Source organism: Ochotona curzoniae, unplaced genomic scaffold (assembly GCF_017591425.1).
Source record: "Ochotona curzoniae isolate NIBS_2020 unplaced genomic scaffold, NIBS_Ocur_1.0 contig_3190, whole genome shotgun sequence".
NCBI lineage: Eukaryota > Metazoa > Chordata > Mammalia > Lagomorpha > Ochotonidae > Ochotona > Ochotona curzoniae.
The window spans coordinates 9,282,089-9,300,272 of NW_024465751.1; the positions used below are offsets into that span (position 1 = coordinate 9,282,089).

At 46.1% G+C, this 18,184-nt stretch overlaps 1 protein-coding gene and 1 long non-coding RNA gene across 2 annotated transcripts in view; one reads left to right on the forward strand and one right to left on the reverse strand.

Annotated features, from left to right (window-relative positions):
• ANXA13 (annexin A13) overlaps positions 1-18,184 on the forward strand; it is a 55,418-nt gene that overhangs the window by 20,220 nt on the left and 17,014 nt on the right. The window contains exons 3-4 of the mRNA XM_040979444.1: positions 4,180-4,255; positions 14,558-14,652. Of these exons, the coding sequence (XP_040835378.1) occupies positions 4,180-4,255; positions 14,558-14,652 (171 nt within the window). The remainder of the gene's footprint in view (positions 1-4,179; positions 4,256-14,557; positions 14,653-18,184) is intronic.
• LOC121155957 lies at positions 1,995-4,144 on the reverse strand. The gene is made up of 3 exons (XR_005883773.1): positions 4,055-4,144; positions 3,761-3,941; positions 1,995-2,077 (listed from the first exon to the last, which is right to left on the reverse strand). It is a non-coding gene; the product is annotated as an uncharacterized LOC121155957 (long non-coding RNA).

The following is an 18,184-nucleotide window of genomic DNA, read 5'->3' on the forward strand; positions in this document are numbered from 1 at the left end:
AGCTCATCAGAACAAGCCAGAGAACAACCCTGGTATCAGCACTGGAAGTCCCTGATGAATGGCTCACTGTGGACTTAGCCCAGCCATGTGGCAGGAAAATTTCCAGACTCTGTTCTCTCTCAGCACATGACCCCTAGCTCCTACATCATCTATCCTGCTGTCACAAGGAATAAAGCTGAATTTTTTCCCCAATACATCAGAAAAGGTAACAAACACAGCTAACAGTGCTTCCTGTAAAGGCCAGACATGCGTGACTTCACCTGCCCCAGAAATGGCAGAACCCATGACGTAACGCTAGGCTCCTGCCTTGCGTGATTCGTAAAACACTCAGTACTGTTGACATCTTCATTCCTAGCACGTTCATTCATCCCATTGCACACCTGTAGATCAGTGTGAATCTGCTCACAAGGAACAGTTAACTGACTCATTTTGGGGCCTTGAGTTAAAAAAAAAAATAGCTGAACATGTTCCAAGGGTTCCTTGGCCTTCCCTCATCTCAGAATTTTTATGATCCTTGTATGTAAGAACGACTTCCCTCAAACAGGAAGTGGCATGGGCAGGAGTGATATTTTGTACCTGTCAGAGTCTTGCTTCTGGCTCCTACTCAGCCAGTTTCCAGCCAGGTGATCTGAAACAAGTCCTGCCTGGCCTTGGCATGTCCCTGCAACTTCTTCATGTAATCTAGAAAGGGATGCCTGGGGCAGGAGGGTTAGAGGAGTGCAGCTATGAAAACCTCCAGCAACCTCAGCTGGATTCCAGCCACCGGCATCTTGGTCAGGACCCTTGGCCAGGGCCTCACCTACACAGCCACTCTCAGAGAGCTGTGTGCCTGTTTCTCAGCTGTGAAATGGGCTGGGTAAATGTCCTAGCAAAGTCCCTGCACTGCTGAGGCCTGGTGCCGTCTACAGAACAGTTAAGAAGTGCTCTGGTAGTGCAATGTGTCTGCCCTCTGGTTCAGCACTACTTCATCTCTGAGTCCTCCCAGGCCTTCTGAGGGAAAGCAAAGGCCACATACTCTGGACATTGCAGGGCTGAACCTGAAGAATCTGATCAGAAACTAGATGAGCTTCATTGGGCTGTAGCCTGTGCAATCCACAGGGGCGCATGCCCAGAAGGTCCCAGTGCTTGACTTCACAGCCAAGGTCACCATAATGAAATTCTCAATACATTTGAACAAGGAGCCCTGCACTGAGCCCCATAAAAAAATACAACTGTCCTGCCAACAAGTCTTCAAAAGCACAAAGTAGTTCCCTTTTACCCCACAATAGATTTGGAGAGTGAAAATGGGATAGAATATTTAATTCCTTTGCCCAACGATGGGAACCATAAAATGTAAAGCAGGATGGTGCACTTGGTAGAATAAGAGCGTTGGAATTTATGTTGAACTGGGTGGAACGTACGTTGAACTATGTCTTAGAAGATCTTTGGCAAGTTCCCTAGCCTATCTGCCCCAGGTTTCTACCTGTAAGGCATCACTAACAAATACTCTTCCCTATGGACGAGGAAAACAGATTTATAAATTGCTTGACATGCACTTACTCTGGGCTTGTCTCAGCAGTAGGTTCTTCAGGTTGGGCATTGTTCCCAAAGGTAGTGGAGTAACAAGGGACCCTGATAACCTCTTTGGATCTAGTAGCCTAATAGCCTCCATTACACAAGGCCTAGAAGCCACTACTCCTTCAGACCAAAGGGATGATAACATGTTGAGCTATAAGTGCAAAAACCCAACCCACATTCACATAGACAAAGGGGAAGTTGGTTAGGTAATGAAACTTGGGAGGGAAAGAACATAGGCACTTCTGTATATACAAGGGCAATCAGTCTCCACCTCTCTGTCCCTCTCTTCTCTTCCTTTTATCTCATGACCACCCTAGATTCACCTTCTCTCAGTCTGGCAAGCTCGATAGGGAAAGACACATACCTCGCTCCATGAATGAACCAAGGAAAAGACTAAATGATCCCACTTGGAGTATGTCCCCATTCTTGAGCCAGCAGGGTGACAGGGCCCATACACATGGGAGCAGCAGAGGGCTGGGTGTTGAGGATCAGTCTTCATGATTAACATCCCCCAGTGACCCTGTATGAACAGGAGAAAAAGAAATGACCCAAAGGATACGACAATGCCAAGCAGATACATATAACCTGGCGCCTGGGCTGTGTGGGATCCTGTATTCATTCCTACCAGAGCCAAAGCACTTGAAAGCAGGGAGAATGGTTTCAGGTTACAGGGAGCACAGGCGAACCAGCCTCACTGAAGGATAGGAACTCATTCAGTGGACACAAGGCACCTCATGGAGGTACAGAAAAGCAAAGAACTGAGAAACTAAGGGCGTGCTCAAGGGTACTCGCTACAAAGCTGCAATCAGCCAATAGTGCTGTGTGTGTGTGTGTGTGTGTTTTAAGATTTACTTATTTTACTTGAAAGTCATAATTATAGAGAGAGAGGGAGAATAAAAGAATAGGACCTCCCATCGCTGGTTCACTCCCCAGATGGCCATTAAGGCCAGAGCTGGGTTGATCCAAAGGCAGGAATCAAGAACTTGTTCCAGGGGCCCAAGGCCTTTCTGCTGATTTCCCAAACCATCAGCAGGGAGCTGAATTGGAAGTGGAGCAGCCAGGATACGAACTGGCACCCATATGGGAAGCTTGTGCCACAGGTGGTAGATCAGCCTGCTATGTAGCTGTGCCAAGCATAGTGATATGTTTTTAATTATGATGTATTCATTATTAGTTACCCTCTGTTTCCATTTCCATGCTAATAGAAGGGTTTTTTTGGGTAGGATTTTAAGAAACTTTATAGATATAGATATAGATATAGATATAGATATAGATATAGATATAGATATAGATATAGATATAGATATAGATATAGATATAGATATAGATAGTCATGTGATTTTTTAAAAAGTATTTATTTGAAAAGCATAGCTACAGAGACAGAGGGTATTATATTCCATCTGCTGACTCAATTCCAAATGGCCCCAACAGCCCAGACTGGGCCAAACCAAAGGCAGGAGCCAGGAGCTTCATCCAGGTTTCCCAAGTGTCGAATATGGACCCAAGCACTTAGGGCAATTGTTGCTGCTCTCAGGCCCATTAGCAGGGAGCTGGATTGAAAATGGAGCAGCCAGCACTTGAACCAACACCCATTGGATTGCTAGTGTCATGGCTGATGGCTTAATTCACTATACCATAATGTTAGCTCCAAACACACAATGTTTTGATAAAAGTACACATTGTATAAAGTTAAATCAAGGTGAATATATCTATATCCTCAAATATTTAACAACTCTTCCTGGCAAAACATCCAAGATCCTGTCTTCCAACGGAAGTGGATTATCTAAAATCACCTTACTGTGCAACAGAGCATCAAAACTTCCTACTCTCATCCAGATGAAAGCACCCACTCATCAACCTGTCTCCATCCTTTCCCTCCCAGTTTCTGATAACCACTGTTAGACTCTCAATTTCTATGAGGGTTTGTTTGTTTGTTTGTTTGTTTTAGCAACTGTACATTGAAACAAAAATCAGTTGAAAAGAGAGTAATAAGCAAGTAAACGTACAGATACCAGCAGCTGTGCAGTATGCCAGTGACTAAGTCTGCGAAATATCTCAGTATGTAAAGACACCTTTCTCTGTTCCACACCACTAAAAACAACAAAACAAAACAAAACAAAACAGCAAAGTGTTCTGACTGGTTCATGTAGTATCTGCAAATTCAATCACATTTCATTCTATGGACAACAGAGGTCCACATTACCAAGTGGATTTTGCAGCCAGAATGTAGAATCTTCAGTTTCTGGCAGGTAAAAGCTGTGCTTGGGGCCCATGCCCAAAGGCGAAGAGCAGTGCCTTGCAAGCTTGGAGCTTCAGCCACAGACGCACAAGGCTGGGTTTGCTATGAAGATCGCACATGGTCGAGCTGGCTAGACTGATTGTTCCTAAGAATAGAGGCAGCCATTATCCTGTGGTCAGCGAAGGCCAGCCAGTGCCCAGGAGTACCAGCCGCCCTCTGGCGCCGGAGCCTTCCCTGCTGGGTTCCACGTGTACTCACATACAGAGTGGCTGCTGGTCCCTTGTCTGGATGACTACTGGGGCTTCACCGTAGCTACAAGTTTCAGCCAGAGATGATTGAAAACGCCTGCATTGCTTACTCACTGTTTCCACTATTTTCTCTAGACCAAAGGAAGAAGTCAGCAAGGTTTTGATGTGGATCGAGATGTCAAAAAGCTGAACAAAGCCTGCAAAGGAATGGGTACGAAAGCCATTTTGTTATTTTACTGTTTGGAAGTTGATTAAGCTTGATTTCAAAATCACCTTTCCCACAGCATGAAGCAGGTAACCTCCAATCTGCCTTGTGATTTTCAAGCTAACTCAAGTTGCTCGTGTCTAACAATCTCTTTTTTAAAGGTCTCAAAGTTATTAGATTCTATGATTTTTCAAGAGTCTATGTATCAGTTACAAGTCAGATACTGTGACACTTAACTTGCCCTGCAAGTAGGGGAAATTTCATGAGAAATACAAGAAGTGGTGGGGAGTTGGGTATAATGAGTTGGACTATGGGGACCTGGAAGGTGCATCTAGGAATAAATCAAATGAATGCAAAACAATGGCCCAGGTCAAGAATCAAAGGGCAGGGCCCAGTGCAATTGCCTAGTTGCCAAAGTCCTAGCCTTGCGCACACCAGGATCCCATATGGCCTAAAGCCTTGGACCCTGCACCTGCGTGGGAGACCTGGAAGAAGCTCCTGGCTCCTAGTTTCAGATGGGCTCAGTTCTGACCATTGCAGCCACTTGGAAGAGGAAAGGAGAGGAGAGAAGGGGAGGGGAGGACAGGAAGGGAGAGGAGAGAAGGGGAGGGTAGGACAGGAGGGGAGAAGAGAGGAGAGTAGAGATATAGGGATAGAAAGAGAAAGACAAAGGAGAAAGTGGTGGGGAGAGAGATAATCTGTCCATTGGTTCACTTCCCAAATGGCTGCAACACCTGGGGCTGGGGCTGAACCAGGCTATAATCAGTATCTAGGAGCTTCTTTTGAGTCTCCCTCATGGGGACAGGAGTCCAGCACTTGGGCCGTGTTCTGCTGTTTCTCCGGGTACACTAGCAGAGCTGGATTGAAAAATAAGAAGACAGTTCTTAAGCCAGGGCCCATTTGGGATACCAGTGTCTCAGGCAGAGGCTTAATGTGCTAGAACGCAGTGCTGGCCCCTGAGTCAAGCATTTCATATGTGAAATATTGTTAAGTTATTCTCACAGAAACCCATTTTTAGATGGCAAAAGTAAGGCCCTAACAGCATAACTAACACTACCAGTGTCACAAAGGCAGTAAGGAGTGAATGCGGAGATTGAACTTGTTTCTCTCACCCATTCCAAGCTCTGCTAATTCAGAATTATTTCAATGGGGCCACACCCACACAACTGCAGTAGTGCAGGGGGTGGGGTCAAAGATGCTGCTGAGTGCCAGCAACAGCTGGGAGGAGCCAACTGAGCTCATGGGATGTTTTATCGAACTCTTGTTTGTCTCGTTGTGATGTAATTCACATTCCCTCCAAATGGTCCTTTTGCAGCATAGGACTCAGCATGTTCTAATATAGTCACAGAGTAGGGCAACCAATGCCAGCACACTTCCATCACCCCCCAAAAGAAACCTGACACCCATTAGCAGTCCTTCCCTTCGCCCCCAGGCAATCAGCAAACTACTTCCTGTCTCTAAGGGTTTGCCCATTCTGTGCATTTCCTAGAAACAGAACCACAGGATACACGACCTTTCCTATGCACCTTCTTCTACCCCACATAATATTTTGCCAATCCAAGTGATGTAAGGGTATTTAGAAGTAAAATAGTGGAAAGAATGTCATGAAAGAATAGATATGGTCCAGATTTCTTCATTCTGCTTCAGAGGGAAACCCTGGCACCCATGACAGAGCTGCCATGAGTCAGCTTTCTGCCACCATGGGAAGAACCACCCAGTGTTAGGAGGACCCCAGGGTGTTGGAGTTGGAGAAGATCTGGTCCGGAAGTGGTAGAAGGAATTTCTCCATATTAAGCATTCTTGAATCAACCAGAGAGAGAAAGGGAGATAGAGAGAGAGAGAAGGGAAGGGGGAGGGAGAGCAGGCACGTGATGCAGAGAGAATCAAAGATGACAAAGAGCTGCTTGGCTTGGGGGCAGCGGAGGGCAGCTCTGGAGGGGCTATTCCTTTCACACAGCCTTGCACAGTCCCTGCCTCAGACAGCAGCTGTTGGGAGGCTGGCTGCACTGGGCGGGAATGCAGCAGGATGTTTGCGGCTGCAGGAGCTGCTGAATGGCTGAGCTTGGTCTCCCAGGTGCTTTCCAAGCCCATGCCCCAGTTGTCCTGTTGTGGGGCCTAACACCTGGCCTTGACAGAGAGACAGCAGCTGAAGCGGATACGGGGATGACTCAGTCAGGGTTCGTGATGAATCCTCGGGTTCCAAGCCATCATGTGAGTTTGGTTTAACCGGCACACATGGAGCATCTGCTGATTGCCAACATCACCAAGGTCCTCTTCTCCCCTCTGGGTGATGTCACAAGGTGAGATCCACCAGGCATCAGGTACTAAGCTGAATGCCACACACACACACACACACACACACACACACACACACCTTGTCTGATCTTCCCAATCCTGAAAATTTGGCATGATCCTAGCTACTTAGCAGATGAGAAGTATTGAGGCTTGACTATTAAAAGTCATGTTCAAGATAATAAGGTTACAACATGAGGGCTAAATTCTTAGAAACTGGGAGAGCTTTAATTCGGTTGGAGGTCTGAAATCCCTCCCCTGTTGAGTACAAACTATAGCTAAACTGTATTACTGGCAAAATTTGCCTCCCAAACCATGTACTCATTTCATTGATGTATCCACCTTGCTGAGGCTGGATTTAAATGTCTAAGGTAGTGCTTTCAAGAGCCATGCAGGGAGTCATATGGATCACTTTAAATTGTTGAGAAGACATATTCTGAAAGAAAAAAAAGCAACTGAAATGCATTATTTTGATAATATAGTTATCCCAATTTTACATCCAAAATACCACTCCATGAGGTAGTCAACATACAGTTAGTTATGAGCTAATTTACGACCTGCTTTTCACATCAAGTTTTGGAGATCCAGTGCCTACTCTCCATTTCCAGGCCGCTTCCTGTTGGACCAGCCCCACTCAGTGTGCTCAATGGCCACACGGGGCAAGGGGCTGCTGGAGTGCACAGAGAAACCCTACTTGAAAAGCAGCCCCTCCCCTCCTAAGTCAGGCTAATGCCAGTAGATAATGTTGAATTATTCGAAGTGACTCAGAGTCAAAAAAGCTCCTTGGTTTTATAACATCCTTCCTTTCCTGGTATCCTAGGCAGCTGCTAAGGTGCCTAGCAAGTGCTAGATTGGGGTGACTTAGAGCAGCTTCCCACCCTGACCCTGCTGCTGATGCTGGTTGCCAGCCCCTTTTCTTGGGGTTCCAGGCCTCTCGGCTGCTCCCTCCCCAGTTCCCAGGCTGCTTCTAAACAGACCTGCCCCTTGTGTCATTCCATCAAGGGCTAAAGAAAGAGAAGGCCTTACTCATGAGTGTGTGTGGACCTCAGGGTCCAGTTTTCACCCATGGAGGTGAAGCTGCTGTGGGAATAACTGACTCCAAGGCTTCCTTTAATCTCAGGGATTGTGTCAACACAGATTCTGACACAGAATGGTGTGAGTGGTGGGGGATAGGACAGGTAAGGAGATGCCTTAGAGTTCGCATTGCCAGTGACTCCTGGATGATGTTAAGGTGGTAGGTGCTAGACCCACATTTCCAAGTGCAAGAACAGGTCTGCCTGAAATCCGGGGAGGTTAAGCCACACCTCAGCAGGGACAGAGAACTTAAACCTCATATGACTCTCAGCACAACACTGCTTGCACAGCCTGCACGCAGGGAATAAACTCCAGCCGTATCCTGCCACTTATCAGTACCAAAACCTTAGTTTTCTCACCTGCAAAGTGGAGCAAGTAAATTTCTTGCCACGTGGAATTGGCAGAGTAGAAGGTCCAAGCCCTGCTGGACCTTCATTAGCTGCCAGTCTCCTTTGCAACATGGTACTCAGCTCCACAACCCACACCAGCCAGGGGGGTTGTACGCTCCAGTAGGCCCATGTTTGCCCTCCATTGCTGAGCACATGATGGGTGAAAAGAGGCCCCTTACAACTACAGCCCTCCACCCCAGAGCTGTGGGTGTGGCCTCACTTGGAAAAGGGGTCTTTACAGATGAAATGAAGGCTCCTGAGAAGCCATCATCTCAGCTTGCCTGGGTGAGCCCTAAGTCCAATGACAGGAGTTTGAGAGAGACAAAAGATCCACGTGGAAGGTCACCCCAAGATGGAGGCTGAGTCTGGAGGGAGGCAGCCACAAGCTAAGGAACACCAGAACTGGGAGAAACAAAGAACGAATTCCACGCCAGAACCTCTGGCAGCATCGTAACCTCACCCACTGGGATTTCTTTTGTCTCCCCGCTCTGGAATCACGCGAGACTAGACAACTATTGTTTTCTGCCACCAAGATGGTGATGGACTCAGAGAGAAGCCAAGAGCCAAGGCTCGATTTAGGCAGGCAAATTCCCCACCATTCATGTACTCAGCTGTCTCCCCTGCTCCTCCATTCCCAGAGGAAACGTGAAGGCAGGGAGTGGAATATCCATAGGCAACAGAACCAGGGCTGCCACCTGCCAGGCCCAGCCAAGCAGCCCCAGCCTAACGCTTAAGGGCTCATGGGGGAGGCAGAGCCCCCACCACCAGCTCCCAGGCCCTTGAGGGCTTCAAACCTCATGACCTCCGTGTAGTTGAAGCCTCAGCCTCAGAATCTTCCCAGAAAGCTGCTGGGAAAGCCAACCCGCAGAGGAACGGGGCACTTCCTGTGGCTGAGTCACCCGGAGCCATGACCTCTGCAGGGTCATCGCTGTACCCGGTGGGAGCCAGAGGCCGGCACCTCCTACTTTACAAAGAATTTTTCCCAGAACCGCTGGGGACTGGCCCGTGTGCCTCAGATCATTGTCAATGTTTACAGAAAACTTTGGTGACACTGACTGCCTGTATGACACACATCTTGTGCAATGTAGAATGAGGTCACTGTTCCGTACCTGGCTTCTTGGTCAAATGACACAAACAGCCACAGGATCAGCTTGAGACCAGGATTGCAAGGGTGAGAGAGGAATTCTATAGCTCAGATACACTCTCCCCACCTCCAGGATGGCTGTGGGACATCCTAGGACTGGACTAGACTCCTCTCCCCTCCCCTTCTCCCCTTCTTCCTGCTCTCTTATTCTCCTCTTCCGTCCCTTCTACCCTCTCTTCCTGCCCCCTCCTTTCCCCTCCTCTCTTCTTCATCTGTCTCTCTCAAGGCCTTCTAGGCAGAAAGGTCTAAATTTTTAAAACAATAACTCAATTTCCCTGATAATTCACCTATTGGCTGTACAAATCATCAGAATAGAGAGGACTTTTTAAAATATTTATTTATTTTTATTGGCAAAGCAGATTTATAGAGAAGAAGGCGAAACAGAAAAATATCTTCTGTCCACTGGTCCATTCCTCAAGGGGCTGCAACAGCTGGAGCTGGGCTGATTTAAAGCCAGGAGCCAGGAGCTAGGACATGAACTGGTGCTCCTATAAGATCCCAATGCTTTAAGGGGGAGGTTTAGTCAACTGAGCCACTGTACCAGGCCCCAGAGAGGATTTTCTATTAGGCCTCGTTTCCCATAACCCATCTGGGTACCATCCACAATGACACCAAGGCAGAGACAATGTTCTATCATAATGATATGCAAACCTCCCCATTCATTCATTCACCAAGCATTGCGTTGGCATTTGTTCATGCAGGAAGTCATCTGACCACTATCAAGAACCTCCTGTAGGATGCAATGGTGGACAGAACACCCTGCTCCCAGGGCACTTACAGGGCATAATGGTGAAAACAGGAGGGGCAGGTAATGTGAGGGACACAGAAGCGGGGCAGTGCTTCTGTCCAGGAAAGTCCAGGGAGTTGAGTCCTAGAGATTTGGAAGTGAAAGTGAAGAGCAAGGTGCAGGTGTTCCAGGCAGGAGAAACAGCCCCTGCAAGACCCAGAGGTGGGAAAGAGAGGGTTGCTTTCCTGGGAGCTGCCAGTCACGGAGAGAGGATGGACACAAACCCAGGAGGGGGTGAAAAGGGAGGACAAATTTTCAGAGGCAAATAGCAGCTGGGTCTCAAAGACCCCACATCGCCCACTGAAGAGAGTCAAGATTTTATTCTACACTTCAGGAGGTCTCCATTGAAAGGCTGCAGGCAAAGGAGGGCCACACCAAACTCTACTTCAGAAAGATAGTTCTAGGAGCAGTGAATGCTGATTTGTAAAGATTAAACCAAAGGCGGCCATGTGGCTCAGGGCTGAAGACAGTGGTCAGGACACCTACAGTCCATATTGGAGTGCCCGGGTTCAGTACCTGGTTCCACCCTGGCCTACCCTAGCTTTCTTGGGAGGCAGCGTTAATGGTTCAGGTAACTCATTCCTGCCACTCACATGGGAAATCTGGATTAAGTTCCCAGTTTCCAGCCCCACCACTGAGGGTATTTGGGGAATAGATCAGCATAGGAGCACAATCTCTCTCTCTCTCCCTTACACCTCAAATAAGTATATTTTTTTTTCGAAAGTGAAAGCAAGTATGGCCCATTATGGCCACGTTACCAGCTCAGCTGAGTAATATGACAGAGGCCTAGAAGGAGAAAAATGGACACTCCTGAGAGTGACTCAGGTGCACAGACTAGAAAGGCTCTCCCAGTGATTCATTGGATGAGGGGTGAGGGAAAAGGGGGATTGCCAGATGAACTCCAGGTGCTTGGCCAGTCCAACACAGTGAATGGGCCATGTGGGAGCCCAAGGCTCTTTCCAGAAATGGCAACATCCAGGGTCCAAGCCTGAGAAGTCAGGCCCTCCACATGCATGGGGAAAGGAGGGGTGTAGAGGATTCAGGAGGCGTTTATGAGAAACAGATTCCCTTTTGAGTGAGATTTCTGGCACACGGAGGTTTCAAAAAATATATATTAATGTCACAGGGCACACACTGTGTAGGTGCAGCTTCAAGAGGAAATGAAGAGGGACAACAGAAATAACAGCACTGAAGCCAAACCCAAATGAGGCAGGCAATTAACTCTGGCTATTTTTGCAAGCAAGCTCATCCTAGAATTTTCTGTTTTGCCAACTGGAATTGAAAAGCTAAGTCTTCCCAGAATTGCAGAGGCAGAAGTAAGCCTGAGCTTATGGGATCAGTCCAAGGACACAAAAACACAGCCGTGTTGAGACCACAACACAGTTCTCCAGCCTTTTGACCAGGTTTCTCTCTTGGAAAAAAAATTAACTAATTTTATTTATTTATTTTATTTATTTGAAAGGCAGTGACAGAGGGCCGGGGGGAGGGAGGAGAGAGAGAGAGAGACACAACCCATCCACTAGTTTACTCCCCAAATGTCTGCAACAGCCCGTACTGGACCTCCACTGAAGCTGGGATCCAGGAACTCAACCTAGGTGTTGCACACACATGTGACAGGAGTTCAAACACCCAAGTCACGGCTACCCCATAAGCCACATATGAGCAGGAAGCAGGATCTGGGAGTGGATCTGAGACTCAAGGCCAGGTACTCCAGTGGGAGATGTGGGCATCTCACGTGGCTTCTCAGGCTCCAGGTCAAGTGCCCAGGCTAGGCCTAAGATCCCAGTCTGTTCATTCCATTTCCAGGAATTTTCGAAGCATCTTCATCTGAGCAACATGCTATGGAAGAGCAGAGGGAGCCAAATGTGAACAGCTGACTTGATAGATGTAGGCTGCTATAAGGTGAATGAACCTGCAGGTGGCTGCAGAGTCAGCTCTAGAAGAGTAGTTTGGGATCAAACAGCAGATGGTCTGGATGCCAGGCTAAGGGATTCCAATTTCGTTCCAGAAATCATAAGGAATCATTAAAGGTGTTTGAATTATGGAGGGAAAAGAAGCATATGTGTGCTTTCAAGGGTAGAATGCAGGGATCACAACCTGGGGTCAGAGAGACCAACAGGACTTGTTAGGCTGAGGCAGAAAGAATTATGGGCAATGGAGCAGGTGGAAGGGTTATCTCACAAGTCAGAGCCTGATGATACTGGAAAGTCAAGGAGACGGAGTGGGCCCTCAACCATGACTTTCGATTTTTTGATTCAAGCATGCACTGAGCCTAAGATGGCGGGAAGCAGATTTCAGGACGGAAAAAATGAGTTGCATCTTAGCTACATGCCTTGGAAGACCCAAGGAAAGGTGGTGCAGGTAGCCACAGAGATCTGAACTCAAGGCAAAGAGGAGGGCTACAGGCACTGGTCTAGGACTCCACAGCTCCACGGTGGTGCCCCAAGGAGGAGTGATCACAAACTAGGAATGCCAAGTGGGCACTGGGCCTAAAGGCAAATAAAGCAAGAAGAAGGGTTTATGCAGGATGGGCAGGGCAGGTGGTGGGAAGCTGAAAGGAGGAGCAGGAGGACAGATGTCAAATAGCCAAGGAAGGTGTCCTAAGCAGAGAATGCCCAACAAATCTGAATGCAGCCAGTCGGGTACATCTGGGGCCTGAGGCTTTGTGATGTGCCTCAGTTTCCCATTTGGAAATTAATGTTTATCCTTGAGGACCTGAGAAGTTCCTCCCAGTGCCCTCTCTCTTGAGAACTACTGAGTGCTGTTCTCGGATCCCAGAACGCTGGTGATTGCTACCTGGTGTCTGCCAAGGTGGGCAGCCTGTGAAGGGGATGCTGGACACGTGCTCTGCTGGACACGGGCCAGCCCAGTGGCACTTGGTTATTCAAGCTCCAGTGTCCAAGGTCTCTGAGGCGCCCTGTCAGGTCCACCATAGACCCCTCCTTGGATTCTCTCATTTCATTCTCGCAATACCCTTATATTTCATTAATCCCATCTCATTGGTGGGAAAAACAAGGCTTGCCACAGTTAGCATTGGGAGTTGGGGGATGAGCTTGTTTCAGTCTGAAAAAATTGACTCTTACTCCCCCAGGCGCAATTCCTGGTCATGTGTCTAACCTCATACCCGTGCCCAAATAAAGATATCCTCACCTCTTTTATTCATATAATTTTAATACCTCTCCAATTGCTGAAAGAAATTTCAATTACTTTGAGCATTAAGAAAAAGCTTTTTTAAAAGCACATAATTCAAAGATTATCATCCTTCATGGTCTCAATTACACTTTTCCAAGATCATTACAAAGTTTAAGGGTGGGATTAATAGTTGAACAATCCATTTCTATATCTTAATCTTGACCAATTAATTGTAGGTACCAGAGACTAACAAATGGACAGACTTCTTTCCTTAGAATTTTTTTTAAAACAATATTGAGATTCAATCCACATATTCTCCGATTCTCCGAGATACACAGTTCATTGATTTTTTTAAAAAGATTTATTTATTGGAATGTCAGATATACAGAGAGGAGGAGAGACAGAGATGATTCACTCCCCAAGTGAGCGCAACGGCCAGTGCTATGCCAATCCCGAAGCCAGGGTCCAGAAACATCTTCCAGGTCTCCCTCAGGGTGCAGGGTCCCAAAGCTTTGGGCAGTCCTCGACTGCTTTCCCAGGCCACAAGCAGGAAGCTGGATGGAAAGTGGAGCTGCCAGGATTAGAACCGGCACCCATATGGGATCCTGGCGCGCTCAAGGCAAGGACTTTAGCCGCTAGTCCGTGGCGCCGGGCCCTGATTTTTTTTTTTTTTAATTCATAGGTTTGTGCAGCCATGAGCCTGGTGATTTTAGAACATTCTGTTTGAACTCTTAAGCTATCATCTCCCTACACAGCCCACCCACCTCCAATCTCTAATTCTCTACCTCTATAGATTTCCCCACTCTGGGGTTTTAACATAACGAAGTCATAAAATATGTGGTCTTCTGTGACTAGCTTATTCGATCTAGATTTATGTTCTTAAGATTCATCAACATCATAGCATCTATCAAAGTTTCATTCCTTGTAGCAACAAGGGGAAAATCTGTCAGAGGGTGGGAGTTTGGGGGTGGGGAATCCCAGTCCATATGAAATTGTACCACACAATTCAAAAATTCAAATTAAAGATTTAACAAAAAAAGTTTTATTCCTTTTTTTCTAGATAGATAATACTCTGTTGTATGGCTATCCCTCAGTTTGCTCAACCGTTTGTCCAGTGGTGAACTTTCGGGTCATTTGAGATGTTATGAATAACACTGCTTGCTACGAGCGTTTGTGTACAAGATTGGTGTGTTCATTTGCTTTCCTCTCTGTGGGAATGAAGTCAAGGAGCAGGTTATATTTAATCCTCATTTTACCGTAATGCACAGCACTGTATTTCATGCACCATGATGTTTCAAGGGATATTTGTTTGAATAACTGAAAAGGATACAGTTTTCAGCACTAGACCTTAAAGCAAAGGGGTCCAGTTGATTCCACTGAAGAGCTGACTATCCCTTGGCAGGCAAAGCTGCCTTCCCTGGACTTGAGTTAAAAACTTATAAGCCTCCTTTTTGTTTCTTAGTGTGGCTTTTTCTTTTTCTGTGCTTTAGGAACGGATGAGGCAGGCATCATTGAAGTCTTGTCAACCAGGACATCGGAACAGAGGCAACAAATAAAGCAAAAGTACAAGGCTACATATGGCAAGGTGATGTGGGGGCCCTGGGCGAGCTTGCACCCTTCTTGGCCTTGACCATCTCTGTCTCCTGCACGCTCCCAGGCAACAGAGAGCGACTTTAAAGCTTCAGTGAGTTAGCCCAGGAGAAAACGTGAGGTCACCACCTGAAACTTTTCATTGACATCAGAAAAAAACTGAAATGGCTTTGTTAACAGCTTTTAAAGTTAATATCCTTTAACTACTATTTTATCAATTGACTACTTTTCTATTAATTTCTTAGTCATTTCCTGCCACTCAGTTTAGATTCATTCCACACAGTAACTTACATATAGCAAGTGTTTTAGAAAATGAGCACCACAGGTGAGTTTTCAGACTGAAATTTTCTATTTATTTTTACTATCTTCAGGAATGAGCTATTCTTCCCTAGTAACTGTTACAGAACATTTTTCTTTAAGAAAAAAAAAAAAAACCCTTCCATTTCCTTAAGCATCATACCTTTTTTCCTAATTTCCTCCATCATTTTTGGGGGGTGGGAGTTGTTAGAAACGATGTTGTTGGGCATAGAAATATTCAAGCACACATGAAGTCTTCTTGTTTCTCTGTTCATATACAGTGAACAGAATTTAAGCTCTTAAAATTTCAGTAGAATTGCCATTATGTAAAGTGAGTCTTAATTTTGCTGGATTTGTGTCCATATTTATAAAACTGTGTAGTTTTAGTCATTATATGTTATGTACAAACAGATACGTAGAAAGACATAGGCTTTCCTTCCCTAGGTTGGTGGGAGACAATCTTTTTATGCCCTGGGCTCCTCACATGAATAATGCAGAAGGCGGCCTCCTCCCTCCCCAGGTGGCTGGGACACTCAAACAGCACCGTAGCAGCACACACTGAGGGAAAGCTGGGATATGTGTGACTGTTTCCATTCCACAAATAAGAAAGCTATAACTCAAACACGCAAATAAAGTATATAAAATTACATGCATAGGAGAAAAAATAGAACCAGGACTCATATCCAAGCCTCTGATTTCAAGGCCAATGTCCATTCCTAGGGGGACCTAATGCCATGGATGGAACTACTAACTGACATGAGGGTACTTCAAAAAGTTCATGGAGAGAGAAAGAGAGATCTTCCATCTGCTGGTTCTCTAACTTAATGGCTGCAATAGCTAGAGTGGGCCAGTCTGAAGCCAGGAGCTTCCTCTGGGTCTTCCACGTGGATGTAGGGGCCCAAGGACTTGAGCTGTCTTCCACTTTCTGCGGCCATAAGCAGGAAGCTGGATTGGAAGTGGAGTAGCCAGGACATGAATCAGCATTCATATGGGATGCTGGTGCCACAGGTGGAGGCTTGGTCTACTAAATTACAACACCAACCCCAGAAATTTGAATTTAAAAGTTTATTTTGGTACAAAAATTTTGAAATGTATGCATGGTTTTACATAATATGAATTTTGTATAGATCGTGGGGGAAAATGTAAAATAAACTTTTAAGATTTCATTTTCCGCAAACATTTTGAAGTGCTTTTGCATTCTAAACAGATAGTTGTGACTTTACAGTTTTTCTGCTTATCTTCTGACAATCAGTCTTGTCTGTCATATTTTATAAAAATCTGAGTAAGTCTGCAGTTCAAGTTAATTGAACTGGATTGAACTGAGTTGAATTGAATTGAATTGAATTGAATTGAATTGAATTGAATTGAATTGAATTGAATTGAATTGAGTTTAATTGGACTGAATTGAATGAAGCTGAATTTTCATACTTTTGAACACACCTAAGTCCAGCTGCCTCCCAAGTCATATGTCTTATTCTACCCCAGCAACATGGAAAGCTAGATACAAGGCTTCCTAAACTTTAGTCTTTAAAGTAAGAAAGGACAGACAAGCTGAAGGTGAGGAAGATTGCATCTTACATTGAAATGCAGGAGATTCACAGTTGGCTCCAGCTCCCTGCCAACAGCCATCTCATCACTGATCCATAATGGCTCAAATAATTGAGCCCCTGCCACCCAGGAGGGAGACCTGGGTTGAATGCCAGGCTCAGATCTTAAGCCAATCCCAGTCATGGTTGTTGCAGGCATTTGGAGGAGCGAACTAGCAGACCAAAGTGCTCATGTGTTTGCTCTCTCTTTCTCTCCTTCCTTCCCTCCCTGTCAACCAAGAAGATACATGATTCCAAGCAAGGACACTAGGGACTCTGTGAGTCTTTCATTGGCCAAACGTTTCATTCCTTTCCAATAGCCAGTTGTGATTCTGAGAGCCAAGACTTCAAAACAGGTGTTCTGGAAGTCCAATATCACAAAACTAGATGTCCAAGACAATCTAATTGGGTAATCATGTGAACAGAATTCCAAAGGGAATCACCATCCCAAAGTAACCCGGCTAGTTAGCAGAAAAGCGGGGCCAGCACTGAGGGAGCCTGAGCCGGCTTCTCTGCCTACACAGAAGGTCAATAATCCAGGATTTGTTTTCATGCTTGTGGCTTGTAAGAGGAGGCAGCTGGGAATTCTTTCCTCTGAATTTCTATAGAGTTCCCATTTGACCTGCAAAAGCCATCCCAGTGTTTTTTTGGATCCACATCATGACGTTCTGACCCAGATACAGGCTTCACTGGAACAAGAGGAAGCCATGATATCGCAGCCCCCTTAAGGCTACAGACCCCAGGGTCACGGACAACCATCTTCTTTTTCTCTGAAGCCTAGATCTTGGAGGTTAGTTTGAAAAAAAAAATAGCTGTTTTGCCTAGGATCATTCTAATAAACATTTACTGAGCATCTAAAATACACCAGGCACTAATGCCCAGCATTTACCTGAATTAAAATTTACTTCTCCCAACAAGCCTATAAGGCAAATCTGCTTATTCTACTCATTTTCTATAGCAGGAAGCTGGCCATTGGTGAAATTAAGCACAAATTCCAAGGGCGTAAAGCCCCTGTTGCTATATTCTTCACCACTATGTCCTGTTATGGAGTAGCCAGACCCACCACAGCTATAATCTGGGTTCCTAACCAACTCTCTGGAACATGACCTCCATCTGTTCCCCCCCCCCCGCCTCCACACTTCTGCCTTCCCTAACCCACCCATTAGGGCTCTGGGTGAAGATCCTGCATCAAAGTTGGGCTTTGATGATTCTTACTAGACTGAATGTCTATTCTGAAGGCAGTCAGATCACTTGTGATATTCAAAGAAAAGATGAAGGCGGATGCATGCAAAGCTCAAAGCAAGGGGCTAGGGAAAAATTCTTGGACTTCTCCATCCATGCCCCTGAGTGCTTTCTCATGGTTCACTTTTGGGCTTACACAAGGTCGCTGAAGAAACCACACATCCAGTTTGTCCGCTTATTCCCACTCAGCCCCTGCCATTGTTAATAGCAGAACCTTTCTCTTTCAAAAGCAGCCCAGTGTGGATGACAAACCGGACACCCCTAGAAGGGCAGGCCCATATCTCCGTCCTTACCAGCTGAATCTCTGGGAGCAAATCTACAAAACTATCACCTTCTGAGATTCAGGGACATCTGCCGGTTTCATAGATACAGACTTTTGAATCTGCATCTTGGTCAGCTCTC